This window comes from Apus apus, chromosome 2 (assembly GCF_020740795.1).
Source record: "Apus apus isolate bApuApu2 chromosome 2, bApuApu2.pri.cur, whole genome shotgun sequence".
Classification (NCBI taxonomy): domain Eukaryota; kingdom Metazoa; phylum Chordata; class Aves; order Apodiformes; family Apodidae; genus Apus; species Apus apus.
In genome coordinates this window covers 126562918-126590115 of record NC_067283.1, presented here as the reverse complement: position 1 = coordinate 126590115, position 27198 = coordinate 126562918, and the positions used below count along the sequence as shown (strand labels likewise).

General features: G+C 38.7%; 1 protein-coding gene across 1 annotated transcript in view; it reads right to left on the bottom strand.

Annotated features, from left to right (window-relative positions):
- The window catches only part of ZC2HC1A (zinc finger C2HC-type containing 1A), a 42025-nt gene that overhangs the window by 13747 nt on the left and 1080 nt on the right, over positions 1-27198 (bottom strand). The window contains exons 2-7 of the mRNA XM_051611147.1: positions 13855-13928; positions 13019-13135; positions 12673-12808; positions 10313-10461; positions 8672-8768; positions 7585-7693 (exon numbers count right to left, since the gene is read on the bottom strand). Of these exons, the coding sequence (XP_051467107.1) occupies positions 7585-7693; positions 8672-8768; positions 10313-10461; positions 12673-12808; positions 13019-13135; positions 13855-13928 (682 nt within the window). The remainder of the gene's footprint in view (positions 1-7584; positions 7694-8671; positions 8769-10312; positions 10462-12672; positions 12809-13018; positions 13136-13854; positions 13929-27198) is intronic.

Here is a 27198-nt window from a genome sequence, read left to right as displayed (position 1 = left end):
TGCTTACTTCAGCTTTACATCATGCAAATTCAGTTTCATCTCAGGTTTACAAAGATAGTTCTTTACTCTTAGTCCAGAATCGGTCAGTGACAGAAGAAATAAAATCTGACAAAAGTCTTCACCTTTCTTGTTCTACTACGAAGCTGTTTACCTAGCATGAAACAGATACTTATACTAATTAGATTGCATAATATTCTCCCACAGCATTTTTATTGCAATCATATTGGCCAGCAGAAGTCTGTCAAAGTCACACTTCTACTATTCCGATGCTTTGGAGGAACATTTCTGCAAAACAGATAAACCCCTCTGATTTTTAATATTTATGTCTTCATAGGCAACAACTCATTTGGTCTTTTTATAGCACTGTCTTTTTTTGTATCAGTGTCATAAATCTTTTGCACATCTCTTCTAGTTTGCAGTGGTGGGCCTAACTTGTCCATCTTACTAATAAAAAATATAAAGGGGTACTCATAAGGAGATTGCTAGATTGCTATTTAGGTTATTGAAAAAATAAAATAAAATATAATAAAATAAATTACTCACAATTAAATACTTATATTCCCAAATAATTCTCATTGACTAAAAAAATGTAGAAAACAGACTTTAATAATCCAGCAAAAAAAGGATTGTTCTTACTTTAAAGAGGAGAGGATTACATAGATTTATGTTTAGGTTTCCAATGCATTTAAGTTTTAAAGTTTTTTTTAAAGAAAACAAAAAACCTAGTGCCAGTTATCCTCACAATCTGCACAATGCACTCACATTTGGCATTTTTTCTTTTAAGAATCACAGAATCTTAGGGGTTGGAAGGGACCTCGAAAGATCATCTAGTCCAACCCCCCTTCCAAAGCAGGATCACCTACAGCACATCACACAGGAACGCGTCCAGGCGGTGTGAACATTGCAATCCACATTACATCTGTAAAGGAAACCTTCCTATAAGGAACAAATATAAACAATGCTAAATGATACTCATGTCAGTCTTCTCATGTTCTAATGAAAAGAAGCAACATAAGAGAATTCTGAAAAGACTGACTGTTATGTTAAAAAGGCTCAGTAATATGGCAGAAAATAAACCCCCAGTGCATTCCATCTGATCCTCAGATACCAGAAGGGGTGGGGGCAGCTGGGCTTAGATTCTGAGTGATGCCCAACGCAGCATTAGTACTGCAGTAATGCCCGATCCCTATATTGGACTAGCACAATTCTGGATGCACCACTAGCATCACACTACTTGCCTAGCTGCACTCCACATGAACTAGCATGGCCACACTTAAAAGGACTGGTCACATTCAGTGACAACTCTCATGGCCAGATCAATGAATAGTGTAATTTATTGAAGCAACAGATAAACAAATTCTTTGGATTGCTGGTGACAAATTAGCTGTCTAAAGTATGTGCAAATACCAAGAATATGAGCGAGTAATACAGTCTGGCTCCGAATGTGTAAAGTGATACGAAAGAAAGAGGAAAAGGAAAAAAGAGGAAAGAGGGAAAAGGAGCTCTAAACGGGTTTCTAAGTTTACCAGGGTGCACTCAGTGTCAAGTGTTTGAATCTTGCCCAAAGGCATCCCTATGGAGGGGAAGAGAGAGGCTCAGCCAGTCAACTGATCCCAGAAGTCAAGGGTCATCCTAGCAATATCTTCCTTGATATCAATGGTATCTTCCTTAACATCCTTCCCCTCTTAGGCCAATTTTATAGTTATCATCTTAGAGGTGGAGCTTGAGTGACTCTAATCATACATACCTTTGTCATGATTGGTGTAGAATTCTCTTGCTTTACTTTTAAAGGTATAGACTAGAGAAAATTCAGAGCACATGCTCAGTGAAGGGTGGTTGTCCCTATGAAGGCAAGTAGCTTTTGGGATGGATGTGTGGTTTAGTATTATAATGAGATTATAATAAGCAAAGCTCACTAAAAGACTGTCTTTTGCCAAAAAAAGTGACAGATTATTGGCCAAGGGTATAAAATATGCAACTTGTCAGTTCTAGAGGACGTTCAGATCCCTATGTTTATCAGAGAGTCTAGCCATGATTCCTCCAAATGTGCAGCTTATCAGTTCCATAGTACCTTCAGGTTCCCATGTTTACTACAGAGCCTGGCTTTAGTGTCTCCACTTCACCCTTGGTGTGATGTCCTTTTAAGTCAGCACAACAAGCTCCCATGATGTTGTGAACAACTAGAATTGTCTCGGGAATTACTGTGGCACAGACTCTTTGCACGTTAGCTGCATTCCACTCTAAATGTTCTGTCAATTTTGTACCTTTCCTTAAAAGGTGACTATAGGTTTGATTTCTGAATCACCTTATCACAGCTTAATGCTTGGCTGGCAAATAAACGAACAGCGTAAGATGTTTTCTTAGATCCAAGTAGTGGCCTTGGTTCTGCACACCATTCTCTAGCCATAACTACAAACATTGAGCAGTATCAGTCCAAGAAGCAGACAGCTACTGAAAATATGCTGTTAATTTCAGTAAGTAGAGATACTTAGAAGAGACTTAACCAAAAAGTAAAATTACTAGAAAGAATATTGGTTCTATCCTGGCTCAAAACAGGTCACACTTCCACCAATCATCCCATACCACCACAATAAATTCTTATTTATCTATCAAAATATAATCCTAACTACAATTTCTGTGGAATTAATTTTCCTTTTGTCAGTTCTTTGACATCAAAAAGACAAAGTCCTACTTTCATGCAAGTGAATTAAGGTTTTCCTACTGACTACAGTAGAGAGTCATATGTTCTTCTTGCACTCACACTTGCTTCTCTAGCACACAGAAATTATGCCCTTATACTACACTTTCATTAATACTTACAGCTGGCTGTGCTCTTACACTGTACAAGCAGAAAACTCTCACAGCAGAGCTGAGTTGACACATCCTGAGCTACATGTGCAAAACAAGCCTCACTAACACTAACCTAGCTTACCTTGATGATGCTGTGGTGTGATGTCTCAGCACACCCTTACTTGGAGAGCAGAGGAGGAGAATTCAAATCTAAATTTAAAACAGTATAGCAAAACAAGACTTAAAAGAAAGGAGTTCAGAAAATTTGTTTGCATTCCTGCTCATACAAAATAAAAAATTATAGTGCGATATCAAAGTCGAATTGTATACGAAATGAAGTTCAAGAATCTTTTTTACAGAACTAAACTCCTTTGAGACCCAGTTCGTTTCAGCCTTCACCTTTAACACACAACCACGAACCAGCTTCGTGCGCTTGTCACAAGTTTCAGGCAGCAGTTCAAGAGTGCCGCCTAAAGAGCAAGAGGGAAACTGCACGCCTGTGTATGGCAATCTTGGCTGTTAATTACCAGTCGTTTCTTGCCCCTTCGCATATGCATCACAGAGAACAGGTACCATGATTCTACAGAAAGAAGCACTGTCAGATTAAATTGCCTCCCCTCCAACATACATACAATTAATCCTTGATGCTGGACAACATAATTGTAATTCTACTATAAAGCCTCACTACCTCTCTGCCAAACCTGAATTTACAACAATCTAGGCAACAATGGAAGGTTTCACTTCATTAATATGTAAACCCCCCCAAAAATTACAATTTGCCATAGGGAAAACTGAAGGAGCCTAAAATATAAGATGCTTGAATCTTTAAAATCTGTGTCACTACTGTATTAACTATTCTTACACTCTGACATGAAGTTGACTGTCTGTCCCTGTTCTGATACATAAGATACTGTTGAATTACCTATAAAATTGTATTTCCCCCTCACACCCCATTACGGAGGCTGAAACGATTAAGGGCAAAATTATCACTAGTAACCAATCTGAGCCACCTAATTGTTCCATGTTGTAACTGCTCCTACACCTCTTTGCTTCAATGGAACTCCCAATGAACTTATTCTCAGAAGTGAATGCAAAGTACCCAGAAGAAAAAGAAAGAATTGCTAGGTCTCAGGTAGAATTCTTAGAAAAGAGAAATAGCCATCTATGTGAAGACTGGTTAGTACGACCAGCAAGGTATAATAAGGACTGTTTGGCAAAGACAAGAACAGAACATTAATTTTTTAGGAGAAGTGAGAAGGACTGCAGGCAGAAACACACTAAACATGTCTAACTCTTGCAAAAGCACATCCATACTCATCCATCCATCCCTGCACATGTTTAGTTGTCCAGATGTGGCACTTGGGGACATGGGTTAATGGTTGGACTTGATGATCTTGAAGGTCTTTTCCAACCTAAGTGATTCTGTGAAAAACAGGAAACTCTGTAGGCAATTAAGTGAGGTTATAAGCCTCTCAGCAGAGATCATTGTCTTGACAGCTATGCCAATCAGAAGTCAACTATTTGCAGTTAACAGCATGTGAACAGAGAGAACCTGTGCAAACATCTCTCCATATATTAACTGCTATTTGGCTTGGTCACATCACAAGTCTTCCTCCAAGCTTCGTAAGAGGAAATGGCAGACTACACAAGACCAGGTAGTAAGTCCAGTGAGCAACTGACTGGTAAAATGAAATAAAGCTTCCTTGTTAAGAACTGAAGTCCAAAACCTGTACACCTTCACAAACCAATACCGACCACAATTAAAACTCTATCAACAGGAAAAATACTTTCCCAGACCAGTGGGATTCATCACTGAGGTCAGAAACATGCCTTGATATTATCTCAGCTGACTTGTTTTACTGTGGTTTGCAGACATCCTTGTTTGCCACTTATCACTAGGTGTTAATTCAACTTCATCTCAGCCATCTTGTGCCTTCTCCACATTGTTTGGAATCCCATTATTTCCTTTTCCCAGGAAAAGGACAGCCGTCTGCAACCAGTATTTCCAATTCATTTTTCTTCCCCGTATTGTTGGAAAATAACTCAGAAATTTAGAATGATATGATTATTTTTATGTAATATGTACTCTGTATATATGAGTTTACAATTGCAGTCAGAAAGGCACATAATTGCTACCACATCTAGCACTGAGCAAGGACATCCTGGAATATCTAGGCCTAGAAGAAGAAAAGAATCAAGATGTTTTGAGGGTGGTTTGTGTACGTCACTAACTCGGCAAAAAGACTCAAGGTCTATTTGACCTAAGGAATGCAAGATGTGATAAAAAGAACTAAAATCGAGGAGAGATTGTAGTCTTGGGTGATTGGAGTTACAAAACTTGTGATACTGTGTCCTTTCAGTGAATTTAGCATATTATGTCATTATAATACTAAAAATCAGATCCCAGGGTCAAAAAGATCCCTGCCCAGGAGAAGACCCTTCCCCTGACTATACGCAGTAGTATAAATAGTGATGTAAACATATTATAGCAATATGTAAATTGCTAACCAATCGCTATAGGGAGGATAGGCTTGAAAGCTTGCTAACTTTATAGTTTTATGTATAAATAGGTTGTGAAAAATCTCACTTGTGTTCTTGATTTGTGGGAAGGCACCAAGCACCCAGCAATAAATAACAGTGTCTAGTTCCTGAACAGTCTCTTTTGTCTGCATTTTGGGAGCTATTTTAAACAGTAACAACATCATCATTCATCTCTCACACTGATACAAGGTTTCACAACAGTAACCTAACTCCCTGTCTGTGATAATATTCCTTTATAATCATGCTATACCTATCCAAACCAATCCCCCTTGCTTCTGATAGTTTCCTTTTGCTCACATTCAACTTACATCACTTACCAGAAATGCACAAGATGACCCCTTCCCTTATTCTTGAACCCCATCCATTTGTTGCTTCTGAAATAGGAACGCTGTCTCTGATTCCATCACAATTAGCTATGACAAAACTCTAACTTGATGATTCTCTGTAGTTTTGCATTTCTCACAATAACCTAGACCACTATTTCCAGATTTTATAATTCTGAGAAAATATAGCAAAAGAGAGCAGCAGGAACAGAAAAGATGAAGTCTGATGTAAGGCAAAGAAAAGCAAAGATCTTAATCACACATGGCAACACAGCAACCTTTTTTCTTTTCCATCTCCCATTATAATGTGCTTCTTCATCTAACACCAAGAGTAACATTTGTGAGAGTGGCTAAACCATACGGATCTCTAGCGCATGTGGTTTCTCATTCTATTGTGTCATCTCACAAATAAAGAACTCTACCTCTTGTTTAACTTAATCCCACAACACAGATATTTTTTGTTGGTTTCCTCAAGTCATTCCCTTCCTTCCCTAATCAGAAAACTTGTTTTTCACTAATAGAAAGACTCTGTCCTCTCAACTTACCTTTCTACTCCTTGGATGGTCTTGTCCTTAACATTGGAGACTGAAAGGCTCATTCTCTTTTAAGCTGAAGCTGTTTCATCAACTTTACATCACATTCTTTACCTTCTTCCCATTCTTATCAACCCTTTTGGTTTCACCCCTAAAGCAGGCTTTTCCAGCTCCATCTCTTAAGACTATAAACATATATAACCTCTTCCATCTTAAAATCCTAATAATCCTTATGTGAGCAAAGGGTCCTGATGGGCCCACACTGAGAGGGCCTCTACAAGAAACCTGGACTGCCTAAGGAACAAGTCAATGACTTGTACTTACTCAGCTAAGTAGAGAGATGGGTGCTGTGTGAGCACAACAGCAGAGTATAACAAATGCTGCTCCAGTATGCAAAAAATTTGTTTAGAAGACAAACAAGTGCTTGCTTAATTTGAACAAAGTAGAGGTATAAAGGTTAAAATGTAATTATTTCACTTAGGAAGCATGTAAGTTAAGCACTACATAATCAATGTGAGTAGATAACCCAAGGGGAGTTTGGAGATCTTTTGTGGGTTAGAACCATGTAAAGCAACCTGTACCTAGGTAACCATACCAGTAACACCATATACTGCTGAAGTTACCTAGATCTTTTATCAGAAACATCAAGTTCAGGTACAGACTGGGCAAAAAAAGGGACCAATGGATAAAATAAAATTTAAGGCAGATGGCTTGTTTGGGAGGAGAGTGGGAGGAAGAGTGAAAATGGAAAATGTGGAAGAGTGAAAATGGAGCAGGAGGGGATGGGAGAAAAACAGGAGTATCAGTAACAGCCCTGATCACACCAGCACTTTCATTGAATGCAGATTACTTTCTGGTAATCAACATCTACTGCTTCTTGTTGCTGTTGTAGAGCACTGGTTTCTGTTGCTTCATTTGTGCTCATTCATCTGATGTTCCTTGAGTATTTTAAGACAGGAAAGGGAAAACGTTAAGTATCCATCCTTATGTACTAATAGGGAAGATCCTTTCACTATCGCCTTGTGATCTGTGGCAGAGGCCTCTTATTTCTGCAAATTGCAGGAAATACTTTATCCTTTTTAAAGTCTTTAACTTACTAAGAAAAAGTTATTATTCCATCCACTTCTGCATATTCTGTAACTTTTAAATCTACTTGATATCTATTTTTGTCACTTTACCTCCTTTGCTGTTATTTTAACATTAGAAAATGCATCCTTGCCTACTCCAGTGTTCCTTAAACATTAATTGTATTTATAAATAAAGGCTAAATTCAAAACACTGCACTTCTAAAACTTGCAGAAGAAAAATGCAAGTGAAACAGACCACAGATACTTTGATAACTAGCACAACATAAATACTAAATAAACCATAAATTACAACATCAAATGGAAACTTACCCTGCTTGTGGGTTCACCATTCCCAATGAGTTTTTATGAGCTGGTGATAATGTCTGAATTTTGCTCCCACTGGATCCAGATGAAGCTAGTGCTTTACTTGAAGAAGCACCTTGCAGTTGAAAGCAAGCATAGAAATAAAAGAAAATGTAAGATTTTGCTGTTGGAGTGATAAAATTCATTATATGTATTTAGTATCTAGATTTAAACAAATTTTAGAAAAATTGAGATATGAGCAAGTGGAAAAAATTAATACCAGGAAAAATTAAGTATGTGAATTTTCTATAAAAGTCTTGAAACAAATGATACTTCTAATAAAAAAACCCTGGATCTCATATACTTTATTCAGAAAGAAAAAGGAAAGAAAAGTCGTCTACAATGTCAAAGTATCTACCAACAGAACATTCTCCTATCTGTTGATGTCTGAAATCAGAATAAGATCAGTGTTTGCATAATCAAAACATACATGTCTGACTATGGATTTTCACCAATTCATTATGATGTTCAGCATACAAATTAGTTACAGAATTAAACAACCAAAAAATCTCAAGTGAGAGATCAGTGTTAGATACAATTACGCGTTACTACACAGAATAATTTTGCAGGCTCATTTCAGAAAAAAAAACAACCCACACTCATTTGACCCAATGTACAAACTACAAGAGGATGCTATGTGCTTAAGAGTGTTGTTGAATAGATGCCAATCAGTGCCACTTCCAACTTCACTTTAAACCAGCGCAAATGAGTTTTTAGAAAACACTGTATCAATTTCAACAATAAAGTAAATAGCCATCGTATATGTAAGTAAAAAGAAAGCACAGTCCCAAAAAATTGATTGAAAAAATGTATTATGAAAAACAGATGCCATCTTATTGCACTCACGTAACACATACCTCTTCTTATAAATCTTTTGTCAGTTTAAATAATAGAATCATTTTGGTTGGAAAAAGTACCATATCTACATTTAAATGAGTGGGCAACGCTGTAGAGATCCTTTGAGCTATTAAAATTATACTACTTTTACTGTATAGTCTGAGAACTAACATAAAGAAAGGAAATAGAAAATTCATAACACTCATTTCATACCTACCAACAGTTTTGCTAACAGCACTTGGCTGTGGTAATCGTGATGATGATGGTGCTGCTGATCCTACAGAAGGCATCTTCTTAACTGCAGCAGGTTTGTACTGTAACAAAATACAACCTAGAAATTTAAGCAATTACATCAAACTACCCATATAACATGATAGATAGGCAATTATCTCAGATACCATGGGAAAGCAATGATTATGTACTAGGTAAACTGTTTCTGGTATGGGATCATACAAATAGTTTCTGCTCATCTGCTTTCCTATAAATACAGATGAGCTAGTCAGAAAGATTACCTAACTTCACTTAGTGGTTTTGGTTTTTCATACAATTGTATGTCTTTCTGTATTTTCTGCTCTCCTAAAGCTTTTATCATACTTTTCCATAGCTGCCTGGTGAGCTTAACACTATTATCTGTGCTGGTTTTGGCTGGGAAAGGGTTAATTTTCTTCACAGTAGCTGATATTGGCTATTTTTTTGGATTTATGCTGATATGTTGATAATACAGGGATGCTTTTGTTATTCCTGAACAGTGCTTACACGGAGCCAAGACCTTTTCTGCTTCTCACACCACCCCATGACTAAGTAGGCTGGGGATGCACAAGTTGGGAGGGGACACAGCGAGGACGGCTGACCCCAACTGACCAAAAGTGATATTCCATACCACACAACACCATGCTCAGCACAGAAAGCTGGGGAAAGAAAAAGGAAGGTGCAGACATTAAGAGTTAAAGTGTTTTGTCTTTCCAATAAACCGTTATGTGTGATGGAGTCCTGCCTTCCTGATCATGGCTGAACACCTGCCTGCCAAACCAGGGAATTAATTCCTTGCTTTGTTTTCCTTGCATGCACAGCTTTTCCTTTACTTATGAAACTGTCTTAATCTCAAACCACGAGTCTTCTCACTTTTCTGATTCTATCTCCATCCCACTGGGGGCAAGTAAGCAAGCGACTGGGTGGTGCTTAGTTGCTGGCTGGGGTTAAACCACATCACCTCATTACCAGTTAATTTTTAAAAGGGAAAAATCTTTTTTGCCTTTCAATCTTATCTGTGCACTCCTGACTAGTCCTCGCACTGATTCAGAAAATAATGCAAGAATCACTAAGTAACTGTTTGTGCCTGTAACGGCTTCCAGAAAAAAGAGCATTACCACCAAATGAAAACACACCTACACTTCAATCCCTCATTTGTCTCCATCTCAGGTTAACTACTGCAGCTCTTACTTTAATATGCCTGAATTACTCTATGCTTCTAATTCACCAAAATATTGCTGTCAGTTGACCTGTAGTCACGCATCTTTGTCCACTTTAGGGACAGTCTTGAATTGGACTCAGAAGACAGAAGTTTAACTTTCTTTACCAATGCTGCATCTCTACTTCCTGCTGCTATCCTTGCCTGTCATTTTCACAAATCTCTGAATCTAATTTATGACTGGTTTTGACTTTACAGTTGCTGCCATCTGATTTACAGATCTCTGCAACTCTTTTAAGAAAGCAAAAACCTCTGCCATGCTTAGTGTCTAATATTAGCCTAGTGGAAACAATAAAGTTACAGAATAAAATAGTTAATTCAATTTAAGAGCAACACAATACTTAACAAGTTTGATGCAAGCTACAAGTTAAGAAAAATGTTATAGTTCACCTGTGGTCTAGTAGGAAGCTTCCCTTTGGTGTCAGCTGCCAATTTCCCCTTATTAGTAATTCGTGCTGCTTGTTCCTTACAGAAATTGATGTGTCTGTCAGCAGCATTTTCATTAAATCTTCTTTGACAGTATGGACACTGAATGTAATCTTAAAAACATAAAAATCTAATATTAATAATTTTGTTAAAAGTGATTTAAAGTTTTTTAAAGACCAGCCCCACTCCCAGAGAAAATTAAGGTCTCTTGAATCTTAAAATGAAACATATTGCTGGGGAAAAGAATATTGTTCTTATGTAACACAAAAGATTTTTCTTGTTTCATGGGTAAGAATGAGAAGAATGACTGAGGGTCAGAAATAACTTAAGCAAAATCAGAAACACTTTGAGAGATGCTATTCAGCAGAGAAGGTGCCCAAAGAGTATATGGACATGGCAGGGATGGAAGCTGGAAGGAAGTGGAGAAGAGAAAAGGTTAAACAAAAAATTCACAAACGCAGTTCAGTTTGTTCAAAAATGAAAATGCTTTAAAACTTTTCCCACACAAATAGTGAAAGACAAAAATATCTGTTTTTCTCTGGTAGTTTTAAAAGGACTGCAAAACACTAACTGCAATACTGGAAATTATAATTTCAAAAAATCAGAAATTCAACAAAGCAAAAAAAGAATCAGAGGAAACGAAATAAAAATTAGGAGAGATCTATGGAGGCATGCAAAACGGTAATCTGTGGCTCCATTATTTGTCAAGATTAATTTAGTCACATACAAACAGTACTACTTGCAGGAAATATTATTACTAATATTGGGGAAAAAACAGTAAGGCTACGTAAATGTTTAGAATACTGAAAGATCTTTTAAAGGAAAGACCAGCAGCTAGTTAGTAACAGGCATTCCAAAGACAGAGCTGAGTAGGAGGGGACAGTTATGCTCCATGGTACCATGCACAATTGTCCATCTCTCCTATACACAAAGTGGAAAAGGAGCAAGGGTGGCTGTCCCTGCTCTATTTTTGTTGCATTCTATTTCTGGGAAGGTAATCCATAGATCATTTTGTGCATCTTCTGTTCATTCCTGGTTCCCTTCTCCTAAATCTTACTCACTGCAGCAGGATGAAACCAGAAGACTACAAACAGCAAGACAGAGCTTGGAAAAAAGCAAAAAATGGGCAGAAGTGAAACAGAGACACAGTATCTTTCTCTTCCCTTTACCACCTATCTATTTTCCATTGAGCTCAACAGAGTTATTTCCTTTGCTTCAAACTCATTTGTGGTCTCTGAAATCAAGTGAGCACCATTTTAGTAGCTTTCCAACTTAAGATTTATTTCTGGGCTCTTCTGCTTGTAATTCAGAACCTATACAACTAGATTATTACCAGTCCTTTCCATGATTAAGCCTTATGTTTCTTACCCACGGCATTAGCTATTGGTTTTACTTTAAAACCCATATGGCAAAATAGAGTGTACTGAATGCTGAACTTCACTTCTTAATATAAAAGCACAATTAAAATCCTAATACAAAGCTAAGAGGATTCCTGTAGAGAAACAAGGTGGGGAACACCCACATCCTCACTTGACCAGAAGCAAACTTGAATTTTTTTGTTTTGTTTTCCCAGTCTTACTGAAAATAGTCTTTGAGCTGATAGTTCAGCTACAAATAGTTCAGCTCTTAGGACAAGAAGAAGAAATATATCCTCCAACCTCCTATCACGTCACCAAAGTTAACTGAAAAGTTTATTTTCTTCTTATTAACATGAGAAGAACACTTTAAAAACTTTACCAACTCTCCATTCGGAAGGGACCAAAGGACTGTTACTCCCTTGTTAATGTAAATCCCACGTCTCACATAGCCAAAGGCCCCACCACATGAGGAAGCACCACATGCACATTAGAGCATACACTGCCATGCACGAAACTAAGTATGAATTCAGCAAGAAATGGGAGACATTACACTTGAAGTACACAGTCAACATGCATTCCTACAATATAAATAGATTGTGGGTGTCCAGCATCAGCAGCTAATTAAAAAGGTAGCCTGCTCTTTCTGAGCAGTTCCACTGTTGCAGACAGGAACAAGTTGTTGAAACAACTTGTTCAGTCTATGGTTTATGAGATGGTAGCAAGCTGCAAGTTGGTCACAACTACCCTTGGATGCATTAAAAACAAAGTCATGGGCTTTGAAAGCTACAGCAGATGCTAGTCAGCCACCCAGATCCACTGTCACAAACCAGCATCTTCATAGGGATAATTTGATAGTCACCTTCAAGAACTTTTGAATATTGTATTCCAACAAATGCATTACCAATTCAATGTTTTAGAAATTAAGTTTAAAAAAAAATCTCCAAAGACCTTGATTGCTTTACATACCAGGGTCATACGATGGTGGAGGTGGAGGAGGCAGTTTTCCACCATCTTTAAGATTAAGTCCTTTGGCTGCTCGTATAGTTGCTATAAATTCCTCGTGTTTTCGTTTCCAGTTGGAAGGTTTTTTGGGTGGTTCTGGCTAAGAAGCCAAATAAGAAAGAGTTTTATAAGTTTGAAGTTTTCACTTCAAGCTAAGTACATGCCTTATTTTAGTATACAACATTATAGTTAGATTTCTTCCAGATCCTACTTTATCTAATTATCACGAATTGCCAGCAGAAATAAGCCTTATTATAATGTATACACAGTTTGCCTAAAATGCTCACATGCAGATTAAATTATAACATACCCGTGGCTTTAGAGGCTTTACTGTGGGAATGTCAGTTCCTTCTGCTCTCTGTCGGCTGGAATCAAATACCTTCCTTTTCTTGGCAGAAGTTTTTTGGCAAATGGGTCCATGCTTTTTCTATAAGCAGAAGAAAAACATGAGAAGATTTGAAAATCCAAGTTATTAACATGTTATTTCCCTCTTTCTCAATATGCCAATCAGCAAACAAGGCCCAACTCCTGATGAATAAGAACAGACTGCTTTCACTCCAATATTTATGCCAGCCATTACTTTTAGAAAAAAAACAACAGGATTTTATGAATGCACACCCACAAAAACTTGGGCAAGGACAAAGAAAAATAGGATACACCCGTGTTTGCTCCTTGCAATAAAAATTTGATGATAGGTAGGCAGCATTTGCATTGAGTGGCAAGACATAGCATCTGAAATTTGTTTTCATATTTAAGGGCAAACCAATTTTTTTCAAGACTGGAGAGCACAGTGTTTTGAAGAAGGCTAACAAAACTCCTAATTAACTAGCTGAGACTGCATGACGCTAGGGCTTGAATCTGCAGGCAAGGAATGATTCTGTGACCGTAGAAAAGATGTTTTTAAAAGCATGTACTTTCAGAAAGTGATGAGATCCTGAAATAAAATTAACCTCCTCCTAAGGAGCTTTAAGACTGAAACAACTGGAATAGAAGATTATTTAGCAAAAAAATACAAATACAAAAAAAAATACAAAACCCCCACCAAAACGAAATGTCTAAATCTACTTTATTTAGCTATAATGACCACTGCTTAACTCCCATACCAATTTATGAGATCTAAGAGCCCACAGTGCTCATACCACTTACCAGTGCTGCTGGAAAGAAAGTCCTTCCACAAATCTTACATGGCAGCAGATCTCTAGTTTGCACTGTAACCTCACCTTAAAAACAAACAGAACATACTTATATATAAAAATGTGTTTAAATTGGTGATAAAAATTCTTCCCAAATTGCTAACCTCACATATTTAACAATAACAACAGTTGTTATTGCAAAAGCATACATTCTTTGAACTGTGCAGGTCAAAGAAGAAAAGATGATAATCAAGTTCTTACACTCTTTTGGAAGCAGTTAAGCCCAGTAACATGTCAGCATAAATTCTGATTATTTACAATACGAAACATTTAAAGGGATGCCTGGATGGCAACATGCAAATGACAGATTCACTGTAAGTAACAATGATAGCCCAAAGATACACCCATAATTGCCTGGGAGCAGCATGCCAGTACCAGGGGGAGGGATCCAAAATGGCAGTGATCACACCTCCATAACCACAACTGACTGGGGAATAAACCACACCAAGCAGAGAAGTGTAAAACGTGTCTCAGCTGTCTCCCTAAATGAGAACCAAAACATCAGACACCTGAAGTGTATGTATACAAAAGCACACAGTCTGGGAAAGAAACAGGAGCAACTGGAGTTCCATGCCCACTCAGTTATGATATCACAGGAAAAACTGAAACACGGTGAGTTAACTCACATGACTGGAGGACCATGACAGATGGCTATAGGCTGTCTCGTATAGACAGGCAGGGTAGAAGAGGTGGAGGAGTCGTGCTCTATGTTAAGCAAAACCTTGAATGTATAGAAGTCAACTACAGTAATTATGGTAGCCCTGTTGACTGCCTCTGGGTCAAAATCAGAGGGGATATCACCAAGGGAGACCTTACAATAGGCATCTGTTACTGACCCCCATACCAAGACAACATGATCAATGAAGCAATATTCAGGTTGCTCAGGCAAGCTTCAGGTCAACAAAGCCAGGAGACTTTAACTACCCAGACATTTGCTGGAAGAACACCACCATCACAGTTCACCTGACATCAATCAAGTTCCTGGAATACGTAGAAAAATGCTTCCTCGCACAAATGTTGGATGTGCCAATCAGGACTGAGGCACAGCTGGACTCACTAACCAAGAAAACCTGTTTTGTAATATCTTGGCTGCAGTGACCACAGTATTGTGGAGTTTGGGATACTGCTGAGCATGATGAAGGTTAATTCCAGGACAAAGGTTTTAGATTTTAGAAGAGCAAATTTCAGTTCATTCCAGGCTCAGTTGAAAGGGATCCTGTGGGAACCTTCCATGGAAGGTAAAGGAGCTAGGGAGTGCTGGGAGTTTTTCAAGAACACTCTCCTAGGTACACAAGACCAGTTCATCCCCTTCACAGACAAGGGAAGTAGGCAGAGCAAGAGACCCCTTTGGCTTAACTGGGAGCTTCTGGGTCTGATCGGAACAAAACGGGGAAATGTGCCAGAAGCGGAAAAGTGGAACATTACCTGTTGAAAATTGCAAGGACATTGCCAGCATAAGCAGGGATGCAGTTAGGAAAGCAAAAGCTCAACTTAAGCTGAAATTGGTCAGAAATGTCAACAACTTCAAGAAAGGTTTCTTCAGATACATTAACAAAGCAGAAACAGAAGGATCACATTGGCCCACTATTCAACAAGAGAGATTAACTAGTCACCAACAATGCTGAAAATGCAGAGATCCTCAAAACCTTCTTCACCTCTGTCTTCACCTGTGCTGTTTGGTCCCAGGCCACAGGAAACAAAATTCAGGTTGATGCAGACACTGACCTGCCATCAGTGAAGGAACAGTTGGTATGTCAACTATTACACGAGCTTGACCTATACAAATTGATGGGCCCAGATGCCATCCACCTGAGGGTGGTGAGATGGCTGATGTCACTGCAAAGCTGCTCTCCATAATCTCTGAGAGGTTGTGGAGATCAGGAGATGTTCCTGAAGACTGGAGGAAGAATGATGTCACCCCCATCTATAAGAAGGCTCCAAAGGAGGACCCAGGTAATTATAGACCCATTAGCCTCACTTCAGTCTCTAAGAAAGTCATGGAGCAAATCCTCATGGGGACTGTTGCAATTGTGTCAATTGAAGCATGTGATTGGGAAAAGCCAACATGGATTTACCAGGGGCAAATAGAGCTTGACAAACCTGATCACCTTCTACAACAAAGTAACCTGCTCGGTTGATGCAGGGCAAATGGTGGACATTACCTGAACTTCTCCAAGGCTTTTGATACGGTCCCCCATAGCTTCCTCCTGGAGAAACTGACTCATACCACCTTGAAAAGTGGTCTGTACAGTGGGAGGGGAACTCACTGACAGACCATACCCAGAGGGTGATAGTAAATAGTTCCTCCTCAAACTGGCAACCGGTCAAAAGTGGAGTCCTCCAGGGATCGATATTGGGCCCAATGGCATTTACCTTCTTCATAAGTGACCCGGATGTTGGAAACAAGAGCACCCTGATGAAGTTTGCTGACAACACCAAGATGAGTGGAAAGGCTGACACTCCAGAAGGGAAAGCCACCCTCCAGGATGACCTAGACAGGCTGGAAGAGTGGGCTAGCAGAAACCTTATGAAGTTCAATGGGGAAAAGTATAAAGTCTTGCACCTGGGAACACACAACCCAGGAGTGTAGTTCAGACTGGGATCCACCTGGCTGGAGAGCAGCCCTATGGAAAGGGACCTGGGGATCTTGGTGGATAACAGGCTCAACATGAGTGAACAGTGTGCTGCAGCAGCAAAGAAAGCCAACAGGATGACGGGCTGTAGCAACAATGGCACCACCAGCAGAGATTAAGACATCATCCTACTCTACTTGGTGTTTGCTAGACCACACCTGGAGTACTGTGTTCAGTTTTGGTCCCTGCTCTACAAAAAGGATGCAGACAGGCTGGAGAGGGTCTAGAAAAGGGCCACAAGGATCATCAGAGGACTGGAGGACCTGCCGTTTGAGGAGAGGCTGAGAAAACTGGTTTTTTTCAGCCTTGAGAAACAAGGCTTTGGGAAGACTTCATTACCATGTTCCAGTACTTAAAGGGTGGCCACCAAGATGATGGAGACTCCCTATTTACAAGGAGTCACATGGAAAAGACACTGGGTAATGAGTACAAGTAGCACCTGGGGAGATTCCGACTGCACACAAGAGGAAAATTATTCACCATGAGGACAGTCAAAGATTGGAATAGTCTCCCAAGGGAAGTGGTAGATTCTCTCACATTGGACAGTTTTAAGTCTCAGCTTGACAGGGTGCTGAGCCATCTCATACAAACTATAGTAGTACCTAGAAAGGTTGGTCGAGAGATCCTTGAGATCCCTTCCAACCTGGCATTCTATGAATTTAGTATTTTTGTGTCTTTGGAAAAGAATCACCTATTACAGCATCAAATGCAAGTAGCATCCCATCACTTGTTTTTCTCTACTAAGTTCAAATTTTCCACCTTCTCATGGAAAAAAAAAACTCCTGAATGCTATTTTCACTATTTTATGCAGATTATTACTGACATAAGCATTTCTCATGCCGCCATTCAGGCACTGGTAGCAAAAATATAAATAGTATACTTGACATACATGAGATTCACAGAAACAGATAAAAGACCAACAAATCAAAGTATCCAAGCCTATGCAAGCAAATACATTCATATAGTATGCATTATGCAACAGAATCATGGCAGAGATTAAAATCTCCACAGGGTTTTGCAGTAACAGGCATCTATTATATTTAATGCTGTACCAGATACATTTGTGTATCACATATACACCAATAAAAAGGCTTTAACTTTGTATTGAGAATTACTAGTTTCTTACACTGTATACTCAGTCTGACTATTGCAGACATACAGCTCCCTCTATTAATACAAAGGCAAACCAAAACCACTTTGAATTTACTTGTATTTTAGGCAAGTTAGTGGCTTAAACTAAGGAAGTCATGAGCTACATGCAATTATTTGATTGGGTTTTGTTCCCAGTTCTCCAGTGGAAAAAAATTTACATCTAGATATACATACTTGCCAATTAATCGCAGGACTAGTTCCAAAGAAAATGGAAAATTTAACAAAATGTATCATGGCAAATAAATGAAGATGCAAGCAGTCATGATTTCCACTGAAAAACTCATTTCCAAATATAAAGATTAAAACTGAGTGAGATTTCTAGTTCCCATATGTAACCATTAGGTCTACTTTTGCCTATTTCAATTACCTGAATGAAGCTCATAATCAGTATTTAACTATGTATAACGTATTAATTGTATAATACACTACAGAGCACAATGCATTTTAAGAATCATAAATCATTTCAGAAGTGTTCTCCAGTTTAAAACATTTATGTTCACATCTTTAATTAGTTTTATACTTTTCTCATGTAAACGTGAATAGACCCTTGCAACTCAAGTCATAATCAAGCTTCCACTTGTGTCATCTAAATGTATTTGTGTTTAGTTATACATAAGTAGGAAAGACAGAAAATATGCAGATGAACCTTGTTTTTCTTCTGTACTTGCATCTGAATCATACTTGGATGTTATCAACATTTACTAGGAATTATGTTTTTATTGTTAATTGTGTTTTTTCAATTTATATTTTAAACAATCATGTCTGATTTTTTTCCCATAGGCCTGTTTTCTTAAATGCACAAGTCTAAGCATTATGTTACTCACAAGTAGTAACGTGTACACTGGTCACATATACTTAGATGGATGGAACCTACCCTCATAATTTTTCTCAAGGGTAAGCAGCAATGGTTGGAAGCTTTTCTGTTCTCCCACGCAAAAACACAAGGTATGCACAGATTCATTTTGTTTGTTGGCTTCATTACTTTTTTTCTTCAGAATTCTCAGCACTCAATAGTGCTAACAGGTACCACTGCAAACCCACTTCTGCTAAAGAGCTCAGCTTCCTCTTATCACGTTATTCTAATACGAGCCTCAGCTTTGCAGAAACAAGTGACAGAGGCATTTAATGGAAATGCAAGATGACAACATTTGTGTCTAAGGTATCAGCTGAACTCCATCAGAATTACTGATCTTGAAATCAGGGGTATATTGTAAAATTAATTATTTGACTGAGAGAAGAATTCTTCCAAATATCTGCCTTACTAAAAGAAGAGAAGCTACATTTTCCACCATATTCTTCTGTTCACTGAACTCTGGATTTTAAGCCTGTGTTTAAATTCATCATTAAAAGAAGTAGACTTGATAGACCCTCACCTGATCAAGCAGTATTTACATACGACATACCAATGCATAATGAATGCCAATTAAAACTCACTGCAGCTACAGAGCTGGATTTTCTTACAGCATTCCTAACCTTCCTTTGCTGCTGGCAGGTACTCAATCACATTTGCCAAGAGCTATTTCTCCTGCCAGCACCTCCTTCCCCCTAATACAAATCACTGACCCAAAACACAAAAGGAAGTCTTTCAAAAAGTGGAAGTTCCTTAAGTTTTATTGAAAATGGGAAGCCTATGGTCCTTTGTATTTTCACACTTATCCCTTCTATTTCTTAATCCTTTGTACATGAATTTTCTCTCCTTTAAAGTAACCCTCCCACCCAAAAACCCCTCCACCACAAACATAACAAATCCACCAAATCTTAACACTTTGCTCAGGAAGTCCACAAACCTTCCCTTTCAGAAGGTTTAGCGATGTCATTAACATACAATCAGATAATTTTAAAATAAAACACGGGCATATATTTGTGAAAGCTGGAAAAAAGAGCTGTTCTGTTTTGTTTTTTAAAGGCATTGATACATAACTTATGTTGTCATTGGCTTTACACTCTATTCTCCTACTGTTTGCATCAGACCAGGCCTCAAATAAAAACAGAGTTCAACCTAGTAAGATGCCAAGTACATGAATTAAACAACTAGATCAGGAGTCTTATTAGCAGCACTACAATACTCTCACCACTCATGTTTCTAAACTGTTCCTGTGAGTTCTCTTTCTCCTTCAGCTACTTCCAGAGTACAACAACCTACCACATTATTTTTTTCTACCCACAAATGAGTAACTTATTGCACACATTCCTTTTGAATCTGACACAGTTCAGTTACCCATACTTTCTGTTATTGAAGTTGGAGTTTAACTGTGAAGTTAAGGTGGACCTCAAAACCTGACAGGCTCCCAGAAGAAGCACAGTGCTTTCAATACTCTTACAAATTACCTTACACTTCCTTGATTTCCACAGAACAACTTTTTTCCTTTCTCTACTTGCATGTTCAAATACAGCAACTGATTACAGTGGAAAGTGTGAGCCATCAGTCCTCCAGTTTATCTTTCTCAGTACAACATGTGGATCCATCAATACATAAGAGTTCAATTTGACACAGTCACAGGCATAATGCTAGCTCTTGCTGCCATTTACAAATTAAGCAGTTGTGTAAATAGACCCCATACAGAAAGGGAGCAGAAGTCTTCAGTATGGCTGAACAGCTATTAATTGAGGTTATGTTACAGTTTTCTCTGTTGGAGAACTTTGTATACCCAAGTGTATGTGCACTTAAGATATAAAGTATAGAATGCTTCAAAGAAACAAGACTGCACTTAGTATGAGTAACAGCATTTTGTTGTCTTGTAAAATCTGTTTGATTGCCCTTCAACACCTTTTATTTCTATTTACTCCCACAACAGTAACAGTACTAAACTATCAACGGTGATAAATGGAACCATGAGGCCTCACTGAATGCAAACTTGCAAAAAAACTCATGATTTCCAGCCTTGAGACTACTACCTATTTGAAACCAGTAAGTAACCTACAACTGTTGAAAGTCATCACTCGCCAAATTTTCTCCTGCAAAATTTTATTTGTTGCTTTTAGCATAACTCCCCTCTGACCTCCAAAAGCAGAGAATTTTCCAATTATGTGTTCTCTATATATCATGCACTGTATTTTTTACGTACATGAAATAACTGGAATCTATATCATCAAGCCACAGCAGCTAGTTCTTTGGGGACTGCCACCCTCCAACATACATCCACTAATCAGTACTGACTGGCTTTTATTTTTTAATCAACACGTTAACTAAAAAAGTCTCAAGAGACTAAGGACAAATACTATGAACAAGAGCCACCCCAAACAAGAGCCACTGGCACAGTGACATAGATAGGGAACACTTCTTCAAACTGTCAAATACAATTTATAGCACTAACTTTTAATGAGTAATTTTAAATACTATTAAATAAAATAATGAAAAGACAAATGTATAAAAGTGCAAGCTTTGCAAGTTTTCATTATTTTGCAAAAGGTAATTCTGAAATGCAAATGAAAGTCAGACAAATACATTATACTGCTTAACAACAGGCAGCACTTATACTTTGGTGAAGTCTGCTTGATAACTAACAATGTGCAAGATATACCCCACCAAGCAAACCCCTTCTTGACTATGCTACTCAGCAGTTTGCAGGAAGAGTGAGAGAAAGGAAGAGGAAACCACAGTAAGCTCTGTCTCTTAGTATTCAGTCTCACATACTTTGAAATTTTTACACAATTAGGTTATTTGCAATTATATTAACAACTATAAAACCAACCTACTTTTATCTATCTACCCCTAATTTTAGAGGAAAGCCTCATGAATTCTTTCCTACTTCTGTATTGACAATGCAGTCTCATCTTGTATAAACCTGTCACTTCTGCTTCCAAAAGATAACAAAAAGCAGCATAACTTCCATTCCTTCACACTGACAAGCTTAAGACTTTCATAGTACTTCACCGTGTTTTTATATTAGCTCTTCAGTCTGATAACACAAGTACATTATATTTGCCAAAATTACTACTACTGCATTCAACATGAGACTGATGATGGTGAACTAGGTATTACTTTCTCCAGAATAACATATCAAGGAGAGTCACACTACCTCCAAGTGCCAGCCTGGAGGAGAACTCAAAAATTAACTGCATGCAGTCAAGAGTAGCTGTAAGGGCAGCACATGCACAATTCACTCTATGGTGTACTTCTCTTTTCTGTAGCTGTCTGCCCTTGTTTCCCCCCTCATATAAGGCATAACTTTTAATGTGAAAACATGCCAATGTCCCACTACACATCCTTAAAAATAACCAGCTCTCCTGGACTCATAAGGTAAAACAGAAACATAGAATGGTTTGGGTTGGAAGGGACCTGAAAGATCACGTAGTTTGAATCCCTCTGGATGGGCAGGGACATCCCCCACTAAACCAGTTGGCTCAAAGCCCCATCCAGTCTGGCCTTTAACACTTCAGGGATGAGGCATCCACAACTGCTCCAGTATCTCGCCACCCTCACACTAAGGAATTTCTTCCTAATGTCTAACATAAATCTACCCTCTTCCAGTTTAAAGCCATTCCCCCTTGCCCTATCACTACAAGCCCCTGTTAAAAGTCACTCCCCAGCTTTTCTGTAGGCTCCCTTCAGGTACTGGAAGGCCACTATAAGATCTCCCCAGAGCCTTCTCCAGGCTGAACAACCCCAACTCTCTCAGCCTGTCTTCACAGGAGAGATGCTTCAGCTCTCGGATGACCTTTGTGGCTCTCCTCTGGGCTCACTCCAACAGCTTCATGTCCATATCCTTCCTGTGTTGGGAGCTGCAGGATTGGACACACTGGTGGGGTCTCATGGAATTCTTCCAAGCAGATCCTTAAACAAGTTCAAGTCTGCTCTCATGAAATTCAGGGCTGAGATCCTGATATTTGCCCAGCTCCCTTCTCTCAGAATCCGGAATTCAGTCATTCCATGGTCATTGCAGGTAAGACTGCCCTTGACTTTCACATCTCACATAGGTGCAGTGCCTCTCCTTGTGAGCTCCTTGATACTGGGTCAGGAATTTGTCATTGATGCATACCAGAAGCCTCCTAGATTGCTTGTGCCTCACTGATTTGTCCCCTCCAGCAGGTATCAGCTGGTTCAAGTCCCTCATGAGGGCCTCTGAATATGAGGCTCCTTCCAATTATCTGAAAGAGGCCTTGTCTTCTTCCTGATCAAGTGGTTTGTGGCAGGCACTCACATTTCCCACATCGGTCTGCCAGCTAACCCTGACCCATAAGCTCCCAGGTGGCTCCACAGCAAAGATCTATGCATTCTCACTGCTCTCCCACATAAAAGGCAACTTTTATGACAACTCCTTGCCATCCAGCTGGTTCTTCCTGAAGAGCCTGTACTCATCCACTGCAACACTGCAGTCCTTCGAACTGTCTTACCACCTACACATGATCCCAACAAGACTGTAGCCCTGCAACTGCATGCAGACCTCCAATTCCTCTCATTTGCTCCCATACTGTCAGTGTTAACATACAGGCACTTAAGAGAGGCAATCAGTCGTGATGATTACCCAGAAAAATCTATGAGCTTGCCCCGTAATGTGTATGGAAACAAAACAAAACCAAAAGCAAATAAGCAGTAGTATTTGATCGATCTGACTTCCAAACACATTATCTGGTCTTCTATTAATGAGCTTTAAGATTAACTAAAGCTACTAAAAAGCATGAGACAAGTTACACAATTCTGCTTTGGAATTAAACTCACTATTCTCCTTTATCAGGCTACAAGCACCATGATGACTACAAGCAGGGGGTCAAGTGAAGACTAGTATTCTCACACTAGCCTTAAACCAAGACTGCTTTACACCTGTGACCCTCAAAGAAATTCTGGACTTACATACTCTACTACCCAAAAGTAATTGGACAGAGCAATCCCAATCTAAGTCTGTTTGCTTATCAGAATATTACTTGTCTAACAATAAAATAATGTGTCAAAACCAATGTTGACAGTAAACTTAATTTATAATGTATTGATTTTTAGTTTGCTCTTCCCTTGGAATGTTTTTAAGAAGTTCACTCCTCACGCCCTCCAGTCAACCATTTAACATAGTCCTGGAACTAGGTTTCACTGAAACGCAACAACTGCTTTTGATAATAACCACATCTTGTGTGTGCAGATTAACTACAACCATCTTTCCACTATATTCAACCAACTGAACGCAAGAATTCTACAAAAACTGTAGAAAAGGGTGTAAAATATATTTTAAGTTCTAATATGCTGAAGAAACTAGTCTGAAATGTTCAAATTCCTGTCTACACATAATACCTCTTTTCCTTTACTTGCCTTAGAAAAAGTAAATACACTGACCATAACTATACAGTGTATTAAATTTAAAAATTAAATCACTTAACAGAGAGGCAAGTATGCCTAGTGAAATACAGCAGTTAAATGCAAAATTATACTTATCATTGTGTTTTAATGGCAACTGGTGACAAACAACTTCTTTAAAAGGATACACATTACTATTAGTTTTGCATGTCTATCTTTAATAGTTTTCAACGTGCTGATTTAATAACAGTACTGTAAAGTTAATTCTTCCTTCTGTTGGACAGATAAGATACCTAAAAAAAAGCTGAAGTACTCCAAAACAAACCAGGAACCTCTGTCAAATGGAACTTAGGAAAATGGCTGCCTGAGTAACGAAGCTGTTGCATACATCCAGTGAGAAAAGACAAAGATGAACACTAAAGGAAAAGGAATATTCACATTAATACTGATTTTTGTTTTCAAAACAAAACTAATTTTCTACACTGCTAGGGAAAAAAAAAAAAAAAGAAAAAAGACAAAAGACTGGGTATCAGCTTTTTTAGAAATTCCATGAAAGCAAGCATAAGCACTTGCTTTCAACAGTTACATTACTAATATAAACCCACAAACTAGAATGCTTGCACAGTTCAGGGTGAAGTGGGGTGTCTCAGACATTATCAGTGCTGGTGAAAGGTCCAGGGACAAATGCTGTAACAGCACACATCTGCAGCAGATACTATACAGGGAGCCTTACTCCTATTGAGACCTCAAGGGCACACCCAGATGGCTCCAAGTCTAAATGCTTAATCATAGTAGTCCCTACTTGGCATCTGCAAGGGAAAGCTCTGGGTTTGAGACTGCAGGCTATTGCCTGAGCAAGCAGCCACCCATCCCCTCCCAATCACTACCAGCCTTCCCCGTCTGCGGGAGCGCAGGCTGAACGAGAACGCTGAGGCTGGGTAAGCGCAGCCATTACCTACCAGAGGGAGCTGGACTTTTGCCCTCGGACACAGCTGCCCCTCTGCCCTTTACTCCTTAGGCAGCAGCAGTTCTGACCAGCGGGGATAGGCTGTGAACAAGTGTGGGAAGCAGCATTTAGTCAGCTCAAGCAGCTGTTCCTGGCATCCTCCCAAAAAAATCAACAAACTGGAGGGAGAGAAGCCGATCAAACGCCACCACTGGACTGCTCTGGTTTAAATGAAGTCAGGAATTCAGTGCTTGCATTCCCTCCTCCATTTCCTTCAAGCAAAACACAGAGCAACACACATACCAATGTGACAAGCTTTTTTTCTTGCCATACAGCAGTGAAAGCAAGAAGCAAATGTTAACCCATCAAAAATGGTTCTGAGATTCAACACATGGTGGACTACTTAGGAAAGGACTTTTAAACTCACCTTAGAAATCACTACATTTTCAGGCACAGTCAGTTTGTTCCTCTCAGTATTTTCATCAGTAAAGGAAATGAAAATTGAAAATCAGCCCAACAGCACACAGGCTCCAAGGTACCAAATCCTGAGCTAGCAACTTTAGATTTAACAGCAAATTTGTCACTTGTAACTAGTGTTTGCTGATTCCATTTACAAAACCTTGAAGTTATACATTCGACTTTCAGGATCAATGTAGTAAAATAACAATATTGACATACTAATAAAATAATAAAGAAACAAACCTAAGAAGAGCAACAAAAGTAAATTTTAGAAGAAACTTTGAAGTCACACAGAAATCTACTTTGCCATTCCACTGAACATTCAAACTCACACATAGTAAGAAAATGCAACTGGAACACTAGAAATATTTAGCTTTTTAAATGTCACTAGTTCCACAAGCCAATTCATACCCACTCAACTCTCCACATTATGGAAAAGAACTGTTATAAACCGGGTAAAGTTATTTCTTATTAATAGCATGGTTAAATAAACAGAAATAAACCAGGTCTTGCATTTATAAGCTGAGCTTCAGAAAATAAAAGCACCAGCTTCTGAGGGCAGAAAGTCCAGGCCAAGAGTCCTCCTGAGCCTCAGGGGGTCTTCCACAGTCATAAAAAACAACAGCAGACCGCTGCCAAAAGACAAATCCTGCCCACCACCATAATCGCATCCCTCACATACACAACTGTCAGGACCTGCTGTAAAATCAGCTGGAAGAATCGATTTTACTAAGCACTAACATCCAGTGGGAGCAGGCTGAGCCAGATCTCAGAAGCAGCCCATACTTCCATGTCAGATGGATATGACTCTGCAACTGTGCTTCTAAACACAAATTCAACCATTTACAATGTTCTTCTGAGTTGCTAGTGGAGCAATAACTGGAAAAAAGCATTATGTCCAATGAAATAATTTGTTATTATTATTGGTTTTGCCTACACTTGTCCTGCCCTAGTGACACCTTTCTACAGAAAGTTCATCTGAGCCTAACTTTGCATGCATCAAGGCAGACAGCTTAAACTGAAAAACTGTAAATAAAAGAGAAAAAAACAAAACCTTGATCCAAACGTTTTGAAGCACAAAAGAAAATATTTTGTGTTGTCGCAATTTGTTTAAAGAACAAAAAACACAGCATGAGTTGACTCACAAAAACACAAACTACTATATTCTTCGGTTGCAAAAACTTTAGCATTTAAGGATGCTGGATAACAGTGTGGAATATGAGTATTCACAGTGCAAGGATATCTGAAGTTTTAGAAGTGTTTTATTCCTTGTGCTATTCTCAATCTCATGTGTTCAGAAGAAGCACTTCACATCATGGAAAAATGCTTTGATAAGCTCTAGCTTTTGAAAGTACGTTCGAGAAATGGCTCACTGAGAGAACATGAGATTTCACCTATGATTTAGCAGTTTGTCCTTCCATCACTCCCAGTGTCTACAGAAATAAAAACAAAATGTAAAACATTTCCAGCAAAGTCAGAAGTTGGACAAATTCTACTGCAAGAATGGCATGTTTTTTCAGGCTTCCGCTCTTATCTGTAGATCTGCTTTCTTCCCACCCTCTGTATGGAGGTGCAAGAGCTTATGCAACATAGCTGGCCTTGCTAAATTAGCTCACAGGCAAATCAATTGATGGATGGGCTGCAGATGATATGCAGTCCCAGCTGCAGTCAAACAGAAAGCTGACTCAAAATTAAAGCAAGCTTTCCCCTTCTGGGCAGACACCATACGATTGCCACAGGATCGTCACAAGATTCAACATGCTTGATAAAGCATTATCGGATAAGCCACTTTTACTAGTTAATTACTACTACATTAATAGTTAGAAAAGCATAAACAGTAAATCAAATAAAAGAGAAGCTCTTTAGATTTTAATGCCAAATCAT